Source organism: Mustela nivalis (genome assembly GCF_964662115.1).
Source record: "Mustela nivalis genome assembly, chromosome: 11".
Classification (NCBI taxonomy): Eukaryota; Metazoa; Chordata; class Mammalia; order Carnivora; family Mustelidae; genus Mustela; species Mustela nivalis.
The window spans coordinates 5,495,179-5,511,327 of record NC_139030.1 but is presented as its reverse complement, the minus strand read 5'-3'; the positions used below and the strand labels follow the sequence as shown (position 1 = coordinate 5,511,327).

The window sequence follows — 16,149 nt, the reverse complement described above, 5'->3', positions numbered from 1 at the left end:
GGAAGCATCTGTTATCCCTGCACTTGGCACATGACCCAGGCCCTAGCCTTGTGGTGAGGACTGTGGCTGGCCATATCAGGGGTTCAGAAGCCCAGAGCTGTCACACAACATGGCCACCTTACTGCCGTAACCATACCAGCTTTTGTCAGGGTGAAGCCGTGCTTTCTTGGCTATCTGCCTGTTTGTAGTTGGGCTTACTTGAACCAGCACTGCAGGACTAGGGATTTGTTTTATTCTCTCTTATAGTGCTGTGGTTTAAGCCAAGGCCTCCAAACAGTATGGTGGATGCTTTTGTTGTATGCGCACAAATGAAATCAAAGCCCCACCAAACAGTATTTCCCCTGGCTGCCTCTGATAGAGCTTGATGGTTTCTGAACATCTCTCCCCCCCCCACCCACCCATTCCTTCTTTCTCTCTCTCTCTCTTCCTCTACTTCTCTCTCTCTCCCCACATTACTCCCTCTAGTTGGGACCACCAGTGGGTTGGGATTTACTGTTTGACAACACTAACTTAAATAAATTGTATGTCACTGTCAAATCTCCCAGGGAGACCATTAGCCCCCTGAGGTTCGAGACTCATTCTGTTTCCTGGAACCTCCTCCGTCCCTATGGTATTGCTGGGAGCACAGAGACACTCAGCACCCAGATGGTGATTGACTGTCAGCCAAGACTGCACTGGGAATCCATGACCAGCCTCCATCCTCTGCCTGGACTCACAGCATCTGTTAGCAGGTTGCTTAGTTCACTGGCCCTGAATTATGTGCAAAGCAGAGTAATAATAAGAATGAGATCAAACCAGTGGTGACAGGATGTGAGGGCAATCTCGCTGCAACATCTATCATCCTGCTGATCACCAGGGTTGATTCAGTGGATCTGGCTATCGAGGCGGTGTCCCCTTCCTTCCTCAAGGCTCCCTGTGCTTCCCTCCCAAAGCCACGCCCTTGGTAGAAGAGGACGACCTTCCCTGATAGAGGAGGGCGATTCTTCAGTTGAAGGTATATGAGTAGCTGAGTTCCCCTGCTAGAACCTTCAGTCAAGCTCTCGAGGACTATTTTTAGGGGAATGTAGGGTGGTCAAGCTTCCAAGACTCCAGACACGTCCAAATGAGGTGCCACATGTGGCAGTCTGCCTTTCTTTAAAAAAGAAAAAAAAGGGGCGCCTGGGTGGCTCAGTGGATTAAGCCGCTGCCTTCGGCTCAGGTCATGATCTCAGTGTCCTGGGATCGAGCCCCGCATCAGGCTCTTTGCTCAGCGGGAGCCTGCTTCCTCCTCTCTCTCTGCCTGACTCTCCGCCTACTTGTGATCTTTCTCTCTGTCAAATAAATAAATAAAATCTTAAAAAAAAAAAAAAAATAAATAAATAAAAAAAAAATAAAAAAGAAAAAAAAAAGTGACTACAACTCAGTAAACATATATAATATTTATCATGTGTGGGCATGTCATTTCTAATCCCTACCACAGGGTGGGTATTGCTAATCTTGTTTTACATACAAAGAAGCTAAAGCCAGTCAATATCAAGTACTTTGCTGAATACACTGCTGCGAAACTCACGCCAAGACTTGAACCAAAAGCTGTCCTCACAATAAGGTGGACAATGCAAAGTGCAGTTTGACTCTCTGTTCCCCCGAAGGGACCAGGCTTACAAATACCATTCAACAACTATTCTTGGGTCCCAGGAGCATAGCTTGATGTGGAGCATAGAGCTGTAGCCAGTGTGTCTCTGGGGCTTGTGCACACTGGGTCACTGTGTTTCTGGGGCTTGTAGAGTATTCTCTCTGGAGGGGAGCATTACAACCTTGAGGGGAGCCAAGAAGGAAAATCACAGCATACCCTGGATCTCTACAGAAGGGTGGAGGGCTCCCATGCCTGTCCAATCTGAGGGCTACACAATGGATTACTTCTGATCTCAGTCCCATGCCTAGACGTAAGTAACACCTTGCTCTGCCATAAATGCACCCACTAAGGCTGCCCATTAACCCCTTACCCCAGTTCCTGGGCTCAGAATGATGCTAACTCCAATCACATACTCACCCTTCAACCCCAGCTAGAGGTGGGCTTTCATTCCAGGGTTGCAATCTGCTTGCACACTAACCTGTCACTTTCCTGGACAGAATGGAGCTCACTCCAGCTAGCCTTTTCAAATGTCCCTTATCATTGCTACTAACTAAAAGGAAGCAGGACAAGCGAGCAGAGCCAATGACGGTCCTCACCCCACCATCTCCAGAGGTGAGAGATCAAAGCACAGGCTTCCAGAGCCTCAGCACCATGGATGGTGAGCGGACATTCAGGGAGAAAGTGAGGGCTCGGGAGAGATGAGCGCTGTTCTGGGTGCTGCGATCTCTGCTCGGAATGCTTACACTCCTGTCTGTGCAGAAACTCTCAATCATCCTTCAAGGGCCAATCGTAAGGACTTCCCTCTGGGAGCTTTCTCGCCACCCACAGTTCTCAACACGGAACAATCATCAAACCACCTAGAGGCCTGTGACCACAGATTGCGGGGCACCCTCCCCTGATTCCACAGGTCTGAGATGGGGCCCAAGAATTTGCCTTTCTAGCAGACTCCTAGGAAATGCTGCTGGTCCCAGGACCACACTTTGAGAACCGCTTCTTATACCATCCCCATCTTCCCAGACAGGCCTGAGCTGCCTCTTCTGTGTCGATTCTGACCTCTGTGGCCGTTCTTGTCATGCTGAAGTGTCTGGGGGCGCTCACAGTGTGCAAATTCAGCTCCACACAGCTGGAGGGCTGGGGCATGGAGATCAGGCGTCCCTGCCCACTGTGCTCCTGAGTGTGCATGAGTTCAGAGGGAGCCCTGCTAGGGGGTCAACTAATGACCCCTCAAAGGCCGGAGGTCCCTCATGCCCCCAGACCACTGGCCTGCTGGGAGGGCTTCCGGTGCTCTGGTATATGGGTTTGGGTACAGGGTTCCAAACACAAGCTAAGAAGTTCACCCCAAGGGATTCAAGCCAAATACCTCAACTATTCCTTAAGCTGCCAACCCGGACCCCCTCCCTGGGCAGTGCCTGCAGGGGTAAGCACACTGACTCCGAGCAGCCTCGGCCTGAGTTGGTGGACTCCTAACTCTCTTAGCTGTATGATCCAGGAAAAACAGTAATGCTTTTCTGGGGCTCAGCTTCCAGATCTGTACAATGGGAAAAATAGTGAGTGCTTCTGAATGGGACTGCCGTGGGGACTAAATGAGTTAAAATCTGGTAAATGCTGAGGACAGTACCTGGCACGTGGTGATCAACTGTGAATTGTTTTTAAAAGAAAACGGAACAGGAGTCCCTTCTATCCCTGACTGGGTTGGATAAACTGGCATAAGAAATGTTGGTCTTGGCCTGGAACATTCCAAGTGGCAATTCTGGATATTTGAACTTCTGTGACTGTCCACACAGACTTAAGGAAGAGGCCACTCTTTCTTCTTACTGAAGCATGAAGTGCTTCGTGATTGAGGAAGGTCTACAAGGCTAGCGTCTGAATCCGCTTACTTGTGTGGGTGTATACACACGTACAGGCATTTTTTTCTGCGGTATCATTCAGTGCGTGTCCATGGAGCACCTTCTGTGGACTTCATACTAAATTCTAGCTTGCTCCTGTCCACCCTAGATCTCAGTGTCCGATGCTACTTTAACTTCCTGCCCCTCCAGCCTCAGTTCTCACTGCGGTGAAGCACCTAGAAGCTGACCTGACTGCTCCTCTTGCCTTCCCCTCCCCCTGCTGCCCTGACTCCTGCTTGTGCCTGCTCTCCTTGCTGACCTGAGGACCTCTTTTAACCTCTTTCCACCCCCCAGGCTGTTCTTCCCCTCCTCTGTCTCCAGCCTGGAGCCTTTGCTTGGCTCCCCGCACTGTCCTTTCTGGCACCACAGCTGGTTTTTTATCAGAAAAAGGCATCTGGAAGCTGCACTGGGGAGAATGACCTCATCCGACTATAATTAAAGTGATTATCTGAGCGGAAAGGACTATTATGAAGTAGCCTTCTCTGTTTTAATATGCATAGCCGTTGTAATGGGAACATGGGATTTCCATGTTAACATTGATATTTCTGCGGTCTAATAAATCCTTCCTCTCACTCATCTCCCAGAGGAGAGAGGAGACACTCTGTGAAGCCACTGGAGGTGATGTGCAGGTGCCTGCTGTCCTTGAGATGCTAGCCCTGCGGCCAGACCAGAGCCCTATGGGAAAACACACTCAATAATTTGGTAGCACCCCAGGTGGCCCTTCCCACAGAAGAGCCGATCAGAGACCACAGAGGGGACTCTGGGAGGAGCCTCCAGACAGGAGCCCCCCCTTGGAGGGGCATCTTCAAGAGAAAGTACACCCCAGAGGTGAAAGTGTGAGCTAAGTTCAGGCCCACCACTTGGCGAGCTGTGTGACTCTGGGCATGTCGTTCTCTGATGCTCAGGATCACACCTGTGAAATGGCTAGTAATACCACACACCTCATGGGACGGCTGCGAAGACCACATGACGGGATGGGTGAAAGGCAGCTAAACCAACACCTGGCATGTACAGACCCTCCACATGTGGGGACACTTCACAAATGCTCTGTTTGGGCCATTATGGTGAGAAAAGCTGAGGCCCAAAGTCCGGTGGTGCTGGCACCAGGCATATTCCCACCTTCATGTCCACCACCAGGCATGTCTACCCAGGGTCTGCCCAGTGCAGGAGCCCATCCCTCATCCCACTCACAGGGTTGCAGAGACGCCAGAACTGGGTCCTTTCCACTGCGGTTCACACATTCTCTCCAGACCTGCCAGTGACCAGGCAGAGCCAGAAGCCTGGCCAGGCACACGCTGCCTCCTGTCCACTCGGCCTGCTCAAGAGCTGTGCACCTGTGAGCAGGGGGTGCAGGCAAGGCTGGGGTGCTGCCAAGTATGGGAAGATTTTCTCTCCCCACTAAGGCTTTTCTCTTCTGTTTGCAGAACTCGACCCTGGCCCACTTTTCCCCTCTCTGGGGGCGAACATCGCCATCATTGCAGGTGAGCTGTTCTGGGACTCCAAGCCAGGAGGGGTCGAGGGAACTCCCCAGGGAGAACCCGCCTGAGGCTTCAGAGCAAATGCCTGAATGAGGGTGAGGCTGCATGAGGGGCCTAAGCCCCTCTAAAGCTTGCCAGCGTCCTCCTCCCCCCAGCACTCCCAGGCTCTGAGTGACCTGGGCCCTACTGCCCAGATTTCAAGTCTCTTCTCCCAACTGCACATGAGCCCCAACAGAAATGAAGGGGTGACTTCCACCCTTCACATGGATGCCTTACAAGGATGCCTTTACGTGGCATCCTCCAGAATCCTCTCCCTCTTTAGTCCTTTGCTTGCCTGGTCACTGCTCCCCAGCCAGACTCATGCAGCTCTCACCTCTGGAGAATGTGCTGGAGCTCAGGTAGGGTGATAAGCAGTGAACCCCACTCCATCCAACCTGTCTCAAGGGTTTCCCATGGCCCTGTCTGTACCCCCAGTAGTACACGGGGGGGCACCCACCAGCGCCCAGCCTTCTGGCCACTCTCCTGGTTTCAGCACCAAGTCTCATGCCCCAGGGCACTTCTCAGTTGGGATTGTTCTGGTTTTAAAACTGAAAGTCCTGAGGTTCATGAGCCCCTCAGTTTTAGATAAACTCACATAGTTCATTCTGCAAGTTATGCACAGAGGTCCGTCTTCCTCAGTAGACTGAGCTTCCCTGAGTGAGGGTCAGTTCCGGAATCCTCTTCCAGCCTCAGTCTGCACCACAGTGAGTGGAGGGAGGGGGAGCAGGAAGGGAGAGAGGGGTAACTCAATGGGCACAGATAAGGGTGAGTGCACACTGGGCAGGAATGAGCCAGCCTGTCTGGGGGTGGTGTTGATTGCAGCAGAGTGTCTGTTCTGCCACAAGCCCTGTGTGTCCTGACCCCCTCCCACAAGCCTGTCTCAGACAGAACCATGCACTGCTTCCCTCCTGCAGGCGTGATCGCTGCTGTAGCCATCGTCCTGATCTGCCTCCTCATCGTCATGCTACGCTACATGTATAGACACAAGGGGACGTACCACACCAATGAGGCCAAGGGCACAGAGTTTGCTGAGAGTGCAGACGCAGCCCTGCAGGACGACCCCTCCCTCCAGGACACAGGTGACAACAGCAGAAAGGAGTACTTCATCTGAGGAACACCAGGCCTCACCTCCCCCAGTGCCTCCTTCAACTCCATGAGAGAAGATGCACCCCACAACCCCACCTGCTATCTGTACCACCAGACAGATCATGAGAGTGCCCACCTCATCCCAAGATATGCACCTGGCCTGGGAACACTAGGTGTTAGCCTGGGGAGAGAGAGGGAAGAAGGAACTGAGCCACAAGCGGCCTCTCCCAGGCACCCAGGGATGCAGTGGCCACCCAGGAGGCCTGCCTTTGCTCTGCCAGAGGGAGAAAGTCTGGGTTCTCCTGGACAGTGCAGTTTGTTATCAGCATGGTGTGAAAGTCCTTGCTGGGCGGGTGGGCCTGAGGGCTGGGGAAGCAAGGAAGTGAGTCATCTGTAAGCTGACTGGGGATAATGGCATCAAATGTCAGTCCTTGACATTTGGGGGGAACAGCAGGTGCCAGAGCTAAAAGGCACCTTTGTCTCCCATTGATCCAGCTCTAAATGATTGGAAATAAATTTGAAATGTAACCAAGCATTCAGAATCAAACAGCATTACTGCAATTGTCTAGGGAAAGATAACCACCACCCAGACCTTGCATTTCACAGGTGCGACTTTGTGTTATCTGCTAAGTCTGCACGCGTGGGGCTGGAACCATCCACTTCCAGCCCCATTGTCCTGTCCTCAGCATAGACAGCGGAGAGGGTTCCTGAGGCCCTGAGGGAAGGAGGGCCCAGTGACAAGATTTCTTTTTCTCCCTCTGCAGGCACCAGCTTCATGAAACAAATGGAAGAGTGGAATGTTCCCGTAGAAATAATGGGCTTACCAGCTGCCAGGACACTGGCTGAGGCATTGATTTTTTTAATGTGTGATATTAGGAAAACTACACCTGTTAAATAACTATGAGTGAACCAATCCTTCCCTTAATAACAGTGGCTAGAGCATAGACTGCAGAGTGCCATCCCTCTGGGTTTGGGCCCTGGATCCCCTTTCCTGGTCCTGGGAACTTGGGCAACTCACTTGACCTTTCTGGCTTCCGTGTTCTTCTCCCTCAAATGGAGATGATTCCATGGTAGTGTTGAGAAGGAAAAATGTTATTCTGCTCTTCAAGATCCTTCTGGCTGGTCTAAGAATCAAGTTGACATGAAACAGACTGGAAAAATCAAATTTAATCTCATAATTCCTGAGAATCCACATAAACATGGGATTCCAAAAACAGGCAAGATGAGGTCTATCTGCCATCCTGACTAAGGGGAGGAGGGTCGGTGGATGGGATTTTGAAGGGAAGGAAGGTCCATTCATAGGAATGTGGAAAAGAGTAAATGCTTGGTAAAGAAAGGTTGGCGGGGCCCCTCAGGAACAATAGGACACAGAGAGGAATTTTAACACAGACTTTGCTAAACTCCTCCCTGTCCACCTCCTCTGGTTATATCATAACATAGTTATCTATGGTGATAGTTCCCTTCCTGGAGCAGGTTTTCTGTCTCAATTCTTTTGGGCAGTTAAGGGGAAGGTAAGAGATTCTTCTGAGTCTTTTGGGTCTTGATTCTTTCCAGCTCAAAATAATCTGTGTGCCAAAGTGGCCCATGCTGAGGGACTCATTCTGAACCCCTGCAGTACCAAGTCTCAGGGTTGGTAGTAAGAACAAGTGTATCAGGCGCTCAGTGCTGCCATCCAGAGTCAATAATTGGTGCTAGATACGCAGTACATATGTATAGATAATGGAATTTCCTTACTTTCCACTTCTAAACATTTCCAGAAGAAGAGGAGCTGTCATTTAAAATGAGTAACAGGAAGAGAAGATGAACTTACTAACCATCGTCCTTTTTAAGGGTCTTTCTAAGACTCCCAGCAACTCAGCAGTCACTCAGAGATCAGCAAGTCCAGGTTTAAGACTACAGCCCAGGCTACCAGGAACCCTCTGTGACTCAGATCTCTTGAGGCTGCACCTTCTACTACCAGGAGTCAGCAAAAAGGTCCTCCACCATTCCCCCTAGGAGAAGAGCAGCATCCAAGTTCTGTCCCAAATGGCCACCAAGCAAAATAGCTGGATGTTCTAGGGTTGTCATGGGTGTTGGGGGAGAAATAGAAGAAAAGAAGTTAATGATAGCCAAAAGGTGAGACCTTCCCCTGAGTAACCTGAGTTCGCTGGCCCACCACACTTCATCTATAAAATCAAGCGTTTAGCTACAACCATCCATGTGTCCCAAACTCTAACCTATAAAGTAACAACCTGGCAAAATAGTGATAAACAGCCCAAACAAAAAGGATGTCCCTTGTGCAAATAAATGTGTAAATGACATGTTAAGCAAAGTTAAAGCTGTGCAAAGCTTCAGGCATCCTTAGTGTTCTAATGTGTGCAGTGACTCTTGGAGTATGGGAGGGTAGGAGGTTGAATGCAGCATTCCTCAAATGTATTTTTCCAGAGACCCGATTTCTTCCCCAGACACCTTTTACACGCTTGTGGGCCAAGAGTCCCCAGAACATATTTGGGAAACACTGAACTAACCAACTACCAACATCCCTTCCTGTTGTGACATCACTTCAGGGTTTTGAGAAAATGTGGGCATATGGCCTCATCTTGAAGGACTGTGAGCACAGGTCACTGCCCAGTGGGCACAGAGGAGGCTCCCTGAACCCATACACAGGCATGTCTTGCTTTAAAAAAGTCTCCAGGAAAAGGATGAACCCAGAGTACCTGGGCCCCCTGATGCCACAACAGATGTCCTCCCCACATCCTCTGCAAAAGCCCCAGAGCCACCTGTGTTAACTACTCTCTGAGAACTGGCACCTCCTTCCCCTGGTCCTTGCCCCCCGTGCCCATCCAATGTCCTAGAAGACTGTATTGAAGCACAGCTTAGTCTCAGCCCTCAGGCCTAGCCAGAACCAGGCACAGGGGTGACATGGATGCTGCCAGCTGATTCATCCAAGGTGGCCTATCCAGATGCCCCCAGGAGGAGGAAGCTGTCACAGGCTAACTGCAGAGCACCAGGCCAGTGAGCACAGGCATGCACACATTCCCTCAGGCATCTAAAACACACTGGTATGCAAATAAATGTTGCACCATCTGAGAAGGGAGCACACTTTCTTTATCTTTGATCCCTCCCCCAAAGGATGGTGCATAGAGTCACAAGGTAGCATGTCTACTACAAATGCAGATGGGGGCAAATGTGCACAGATGCATGCACAGATGCATGTCCTCAAGCTCTCGAGGACAGAGGGAAGTGGAGAGGAAAGGCAGAAAGGGGAGAGAAAAGGGAGAGAAGTGGAGAGGAGGGCTAGAAGAAGAGGGAGGGGAGCTAGCACACTCTGTATGAAATGCCAGCTGCTTTGCATGTGCTCTTCTTGTCCTCACCACAGTCCTTGCAGGCCAGTGGCCTTATCCACCTTTCAGCCCTGTAGAAACAGGCTCAGAAAGCTTGGAGTGATCTCTGGAGGTCACACAGCTTCTAATGGCCACCAGAGCGTTTGAACCCAGGCCTGTCTGACTAGCAGGCTAGAGAGAGGAGGCTCCTTCCTTCTGCAGGTTGAGGAGCATCAGCAAGAGCTCTTCATGGGAGTGGAGCAGGTGGTACCAGGACTCAAGGACCCCGAAATGACCCAGTGCTGGGGTCAGAGCACTCCAGGCCTGGCTCCTGCCAACAATGACCAGGGCTCTTATGGCAACATCTCCATCCCTGGCAAGGGCTGGCCTGGGACAGAGGCAGCTCTCAATGGTGCGAGTCAGTGACCAAGTGGAGTCCTGAACTGTTGGCCCCCTGCAGGATGATTAGCAAGATAAAGACAGTAAGTACTTTCAGGTTGATCACATCTCATTCATGTACTAACACCCATGAATCTTACCACCAGGTCACGCTTATCAAGGAAGAAAATGATCAGATAGGTTACATCATGTCAAAACATGTGCAAAACCTCTGTACTACTTACTCCTGGGATGATTTGTGGCTTTAAAAAAGTGTTTAAGCCCCAAATAAGAGGATTTAATGATGAAATTTCAAACCTAGAGATAGATTCTGTGTGACATGGGTGGTTTATCTAGATATCGCCAGCCTTGCCTCAAGGGCTTGATGGAGAAGATGAACATGTCAGTGTATTCAGCCCACAGTTACAGATGCTGTGAGTGAAGAGATACAGGTAACTGTGAGCACCATGGAAGGAGAAGCCAGTTCCACCGAAGGTATGGAATGGATTAGGAAGGCTTCCGAGGGGAAAGGAAACTTTGTTTGGCCACAGAGTAGACTAGGGCTGGACCACAGAAAATCTTGGGCCCTTAGTCTAAGAAATGGGGCTTTGTGCCACAGACCATATGGAGCCACCAGAGAAGCAGGTCACTATCATAAGGATAAGGCAATGATCAAATTAAATGGCACAGATGAAAATGCACTGTGGAAATGTACAAGAGAGCTTCTATAGGCTTATCAAGTTTTGGACCCTGCGAAGGGGCTGGAGACATCTGTCATCCTAGAGCACGCCCATTACTCCAGCTACACATCATTTTGTGTGAAATTCACATGACTCAGCCCATCCTGCTTGTGGGGAAATTGATCTCATTTGCGCATCAGAAGAAAGGGCAGTAAGTAGAGCTTTGAGCCAACTGTTATGTAAATATTGGAGAACTTCTTTCAGGGAAGTCACTCCTGATCATACCTTGTTTATGTTCCTTTGGAGAAGATGCTGCTCGATTGGTTTCCACTCCTTGCTTGAGCTTTTTTATCATTATAGCAACAGAGCTCATTTAGTGGCCAAGGGGTTAGGGAATAGGGGAAACAGTACCACACATAGAACTATAGGCACCTTCACATCTGCAATTGAACCAACATATTATGGAAAGTCATGGTTCTGGAACTGGACAGACTTGAGCAATTATCTCCTCTCTACCGCTAACTAGCTCTGTGACCTAGGAAGAGTTAACTTCTCTGCTTCAGTTCTAATCCACGAAATGAAGTAAAGATATTTTAATTTGGGGGTTTTTTGAATATGAAATTCAGTAAGGATATAAGCTGGTCAGGAAATATAAAGGTGCTGAGATTTTGCTTGCTTGTGAGGTAAGCCAAACCTATAACAGTTCCACAGATGTTGACAGAAGACACAGGATAGAGGGCTTTACTGCTCACAGCTAGGGCATGAACATCAACACACTTGTGCCAGCACTTCTTGTCCCCTAACCCCATGTGGGCAATGTGGATGGTCCCTGCTAGATGCTTGCCCACAAGGTAGGTTGAATTCTAGAAGAAGAGACTTGAGCTAAGAGAACCAGAGTCTTTCTGATGGACAGTAAGCATGCTTGCCTCTCTGCTCTGGAGAAAGGCACTCTCCAAAAAAGAAAAGCACTCTCCAAAGCTGCTTGCTATAAAAACATCCTTGCAAAGATAGCCCAGTTCACTCCTCACAAGATGTGACAAATTTGAGCGACCCATGGAGCATTGTTCCCAACAGGTAGATACTGCCTAACAGTGCCTGCTGCCCATGAGTGCTCAATATCTGTTGAGTAAGTATGTACATACATTAAACCCAAGCAATGTGCCAAGTAGCTGGGCTTGGAGAACATTAAAGTATCTCTACCTTGTCACCAGCCAACCAAAAAGCATATTCTGCTTCTTAAGGCACATGAGGGAGTTTAAAGGAGAAAACTTTTCTCCATCTTTTTGCAAATCCCAGAAAGATATGGCTGCAGGTTTTCTGGATTTTATTGGTTTACTGTCACAGGAACAAATAGAGGTATACGCTATGGGAATGTCTTAGTTCATGGGTAAACTCATAAATCCAGAGCCCTGACAATAAGGCTAGATGGAATTCTCCAGCTTCTATTTCTAAGGTTATCCAGTGATCAAGAGGTCTCTCTTGACAACATTATAGATCTCCAAGGATGCTTAAGAGAGGTGGACCCCCCACCCAGTCTTTAACTTTAAACCAAACACTTTGGCCATCTTTTATTTTTCAAATAGCTGAAATTCTTCTCTTTCTCTCCACATCAAAAAGTAAGAAAAAGTTTTACATTCAGCTCTCTGACGATAAAAGCCCTCTGTGGTCCCCTTTAGATGCCCCGGGGCAGACCACTCCTTCCTCCAGGGGAGGACCAGTTAGTTCACAGCTGCCGTTTATCAGATATTGTCCTCTAAGGGTGACAAGTGGAGACATTAGGACAAAATGATGGTGAGCATCCAGACCTGGGCATCTAGGCAGTGACACACCTTCGTTCAGTCCACAAATGTTCTCTGAGTTTATCCCAAGTGGTAAGTACAATGCCAGAGACAAGGTGAGCAAGGCCCTGCCACTGCTCTGGAGGACACTCATCACAGTAGGAAATGCATTAAAACAGCTCAAGTTGCACAGAGCCCACAGTAGAAGAATACTGAAGCACATTAAAGTAGGGAGGCCAAGGAAGCATTCTTGGAGAAGGAACTCTGAGCCTGGTTTGAAAGGAGTCAACCAGTCATAGGGGTGGGAAATGCAGAGAAGTAAAGGTGAGCCCAGAAACTTTCAGTGTGCTGCTGTTCCTGGGGCATGTAGTCTGCAGAAGCCCTGAAGGGCGAGGCTAGCCCCACAGACTGCAAAGAACCAGGTAATGAGGAGCCTGGCTGTCATGCTTGGAGTCTGGATGTTGCCTTGTAGGTGGTGGAAAGCCCTTGAAGGGAATGGGACCCAGATGTCTGGTTTGCAAATCATATCGGTAGCCAGTGTTGAAGATGAATTAGAGGTGTACTCTGGGGAGAAAGATAGCCTAGGAATTGTTGAAGCCTGAATAGGGAAAAGCACCTTATAACAGATCCCTTGGGATAGAAGCCAAATCCTTTCAACACAATTGTGAATTCACCTGACTCCCGTACTTGTTCTGGGATGTCATGCATATAGAACCCTACAGCTCCTGGAGGGGAAGTTCACACTAGATGTGTTGGGTTTAAAGATGTAGACTGTTCATCAATCTTTGTCACTAAATTCTGCATGGAATGAACGAAAGCCTTCAGCATCCTATAGTCACACCAGAGGAGATCCTCTGGGACAAAAAATAACTGACTACAAGCCCAGAGGGAATAGCAATGGATTCAGAAGCCTGAAAGCTCTTAAAGCCTGCCCATATGGCATTTGAGATACCATGGGAAGGCATTCTACCTAAACTTTTAGCCCCAAGTAAGTCAGAAATTCCATTGTTCAAATTTTATTCTTCAGGATGAAGCATTGCAAAGCCCTCTGTTACGCACATCTTTCTAGGCATGGGGGGAAACAAAGGGGATCCTAATCCTCTGTGCATCCTATCTCTGGCCAGAGATGCAAAGCATGAGAGCCTGGAGATGGCACAGCAGAATGGAGTGCTTAGGAATGTTTATGTAGTGCAGGGTGGGACAGATACAGGAAGGTAGATAAGAAAGACATTTCTGACTTCATTACTCTTTAAGGCTCAGCTCTGAGACCTTTCTCAGGTCAGAACCCCATTCTAGCCCACATAGGACTGTGATACAGAAAAGAGGTTATGCTCGAAGTCAGGCAGAATAAGTAGACATGTACCAGACAAGGTCACAGAAACCAATCTGTGTACTTACGTTTAACCTTCTAATTTTCCTGAGAGAGGGAAAATGGGATCTAGAAGACTCGAAGGGAGGTGGGGTCCACATATTTGGTAAATACCAGCACCCGTGCCATACTAGCAATGATGCAATTCTAGCATCCAGGTAATACTGATACCTGGGCAATACTAGACACCTGGGCAGTAGTGGGCACTTGTGAAATCCTCCCACTCCCTGTGTCCCTGGCAGGTACTGCTAATTGATTAAATTGCTCTCCTACCAGAGCCAGCCTGGCTTCACCATCACCTCCACACCTCACTCCGGCAGCCTGAGCCAAACCCAGATGTGGTCTGACAATTGAAGTGAATTGCTGGCACCTTGCAGTTGTTTTTCACTAGCTGAGAAAGATGAGTTCGTTCTTGGGAATTGACATGGAACAGAATCAGGAGTCTTGTCTCTTTGCCCCTATCTTTCCTCATTAGTAAAAAGAGGAGAAAAGTCCTTGCTTCCTTCTTCATGGAGCTGTCAGAATTAGCTGGTCCTGAGACCGAGGTGTTAATGTGTGATGTTTGGAATACCTCCACCATGAGTTTTTCCCATCCTTTTCAATACCCTGTTGAAATGTACCATGCCAAAAATGTGTTTGGGTTGCTTATATAGAGAATTCCCCCCCCCCCAACACACACAGACATGTTCACTTTTCAAAATAAAAAAGCTAGAGAGTTTCAACAGCCAGGCTGAACTGGAATTCTTGGCAGCCAGCAGCATCTTCCCCCCAGGGACGTAGAAGGAAGTTCTCTAACTTGTTTATCCCACTTATTATTAATCACCTGCTATTGAAAAATGATTCTAAGAGGAAAAAATGTGCTGCTGAATTACTAATCAAAGAAATATGTATGCCCATTTTATTTTATTAATTAAGGCAGAGATTATCTAAAAGAAGCTTACCCAAAGCCATCAAGGGTGCAATGGGCATACGCTGGCAGGAACAGACTTGGCAGTCCCTTTGGCAGTGTACCAAGAATCTCATAAATGTTCATATTCTTTGACCCTGAAATTCTACCTCTAGAAGTCTATTCTGAGAAAATATTCTGAAATGCACATCAGGATTTCAGTTAAAAAGTGCCCATAATGGCTCTATTTAAAGTAAGGAAAATATAAAACTGCTTAGGTGTTTATCATTAGGGGAATGTTAAGAAAATTATGATGTGGACTTGCAATTAGATATTCTGAAGCAATAAAATGATATTACAGAGAATTGTTAATAAGTTCAGGAAATGCTTGTGATAGAATGTTAAGTGAAAAACACTAAATTACACAATATACCCAGTGCAAACTCAGTCAGGCTAAAAAGGCACAGGCAAGATTGGAAAGCCCACCTGCATGTGAACAGTAACCACTCAGGGTACTAAGACCATTGAGAGAAGTTTCCACAAGAATCAAGCAAGCTTTTCTGAGACTTCTCACCCTAGGGAGGCCGAGACCAGAGCTTCACTGTGGCCCGTTCCCTCTTCACCCTCAGGATACGATACCTTCATAGGCTCCCTTGTCCCACTGTGTATCTCCTGTCAAGGGGTTCACACTGTGGCAAGTGAGTTCACACTGAGACACTACAAACGAGACGTCACCTTCTCGATCCCAGCAACTGCAGAGGATCTCAGCTCCTCCAGAGGAGCAGAGGTTCTGCAGCAAACAGTAATAGGTATGAGTCATCATTTTCTGCTATTTCCTTCCTATCAAGTGCTTTTCCAAGTCCTCTACAAAAAATATACAATCAGAGGGGTCGGAAAAATGCAGTATAAATTAAATGAACCTTAGCCATGAATTGGCTCTGCTGTAAAATTCAGAGTATTCTACAGAACACCCTCCTCCCTGAGCCCTCAGGATACAAATTCCTGTATGAATTCCCTAGTGAAGGTTATCACCCCAGAAAGGGTAGTCTTTAGAGCCAAACAGAGACACAGTGCAAGAGTATTGTCCAAACCAGAAACAAGGCCATGTGAAAAGTGATTTACATCAATGCCTAGCCATACTAGTCGATGAACATACCATCCATGTTTGGAAGCACTGGGCACGGAGCTAGCAAACGGAAGACAATTGGGGGCTCCTGTTGCTAGAAGGTACAGATGAGGTTATACAGTCCAGCTGTCTCACTGAACAGATGGGAACACTAAGGAGAGATGAGATAAGGCCTTGTTGGATAAAACACAATACATTATATTGAGCTATGACTAACCTTCCTAAGTTTTCTAATCACTGAAAATGTTCTAGGTATGATCCATTAACTCATTTAATCCTCACAACAGTCCTTTGAGGTAGGACTCCATTTTATAGGTAAGGAAACTGAGATATAGGGACGTGAAGGAGGCCCTCCAGACTGCATAACATGACATGAGAGAGAGCCAGATTTGAACCCAGGCCTCAGCCCATTCACTTAATCACCACACAGTTTTTCAGAAAGTGTTGATTCTGAAATGAAGGAGCTGCACTGAGTTTCTGGGAACATGTGGCTTGTGAGGAGATTTGCTGTAGCCTAGATACCCTCTCT

At 48.1% G+C, this 16,149-nt stretch overlaps 1 protein-coding gene and 1 long non-coding RNA gene across 3 annotated transcripts in view; one reads left to right on the top strand and one right to left on the bottom strand.

Moving 5' to 3' along the window:
* The window catches only part of GYPC (glycophorin C (Gerbich blood group)), a 43,680-nt gene extending 37,047 nt beyond the window's left edge, over positions 1-6,633 (top strand). Inside the window, exons 2-3 of the mRNA XM_082691435.1 lie at positions 4,923-4,979; positions 5,930-6,633. Coding sequence (XP_082547561.1) covers positions 4,923-4,979; positions 5,930-6,126 — 254 coding nt within the window. The 3' untranslated portion in view covers positions 6,127-6,633. The remainder of the gene's footprint in view (positions 1-4,922; positions 4,980-5,929) is intronic.
* LOC309844492 overlaps positions 1-15,304 on the bottom strand; it is a 49,925-nt gene extending 34,621 nt beyond the window's left edge. For both annotated transcript variants that reach the window (XR_014300735.1, XR_014300736.1), the window contains exon 1: positions 15,069-15,304. This is a non-coding gene — a long non-coding RNA (uncharacterized lncRNA). The remainder of the gene's footprint in view (positions 1-15,068) is intronic.
* Between the last annotated feature and the right edge of the window lie 845 nt (positions 15,305-16,149).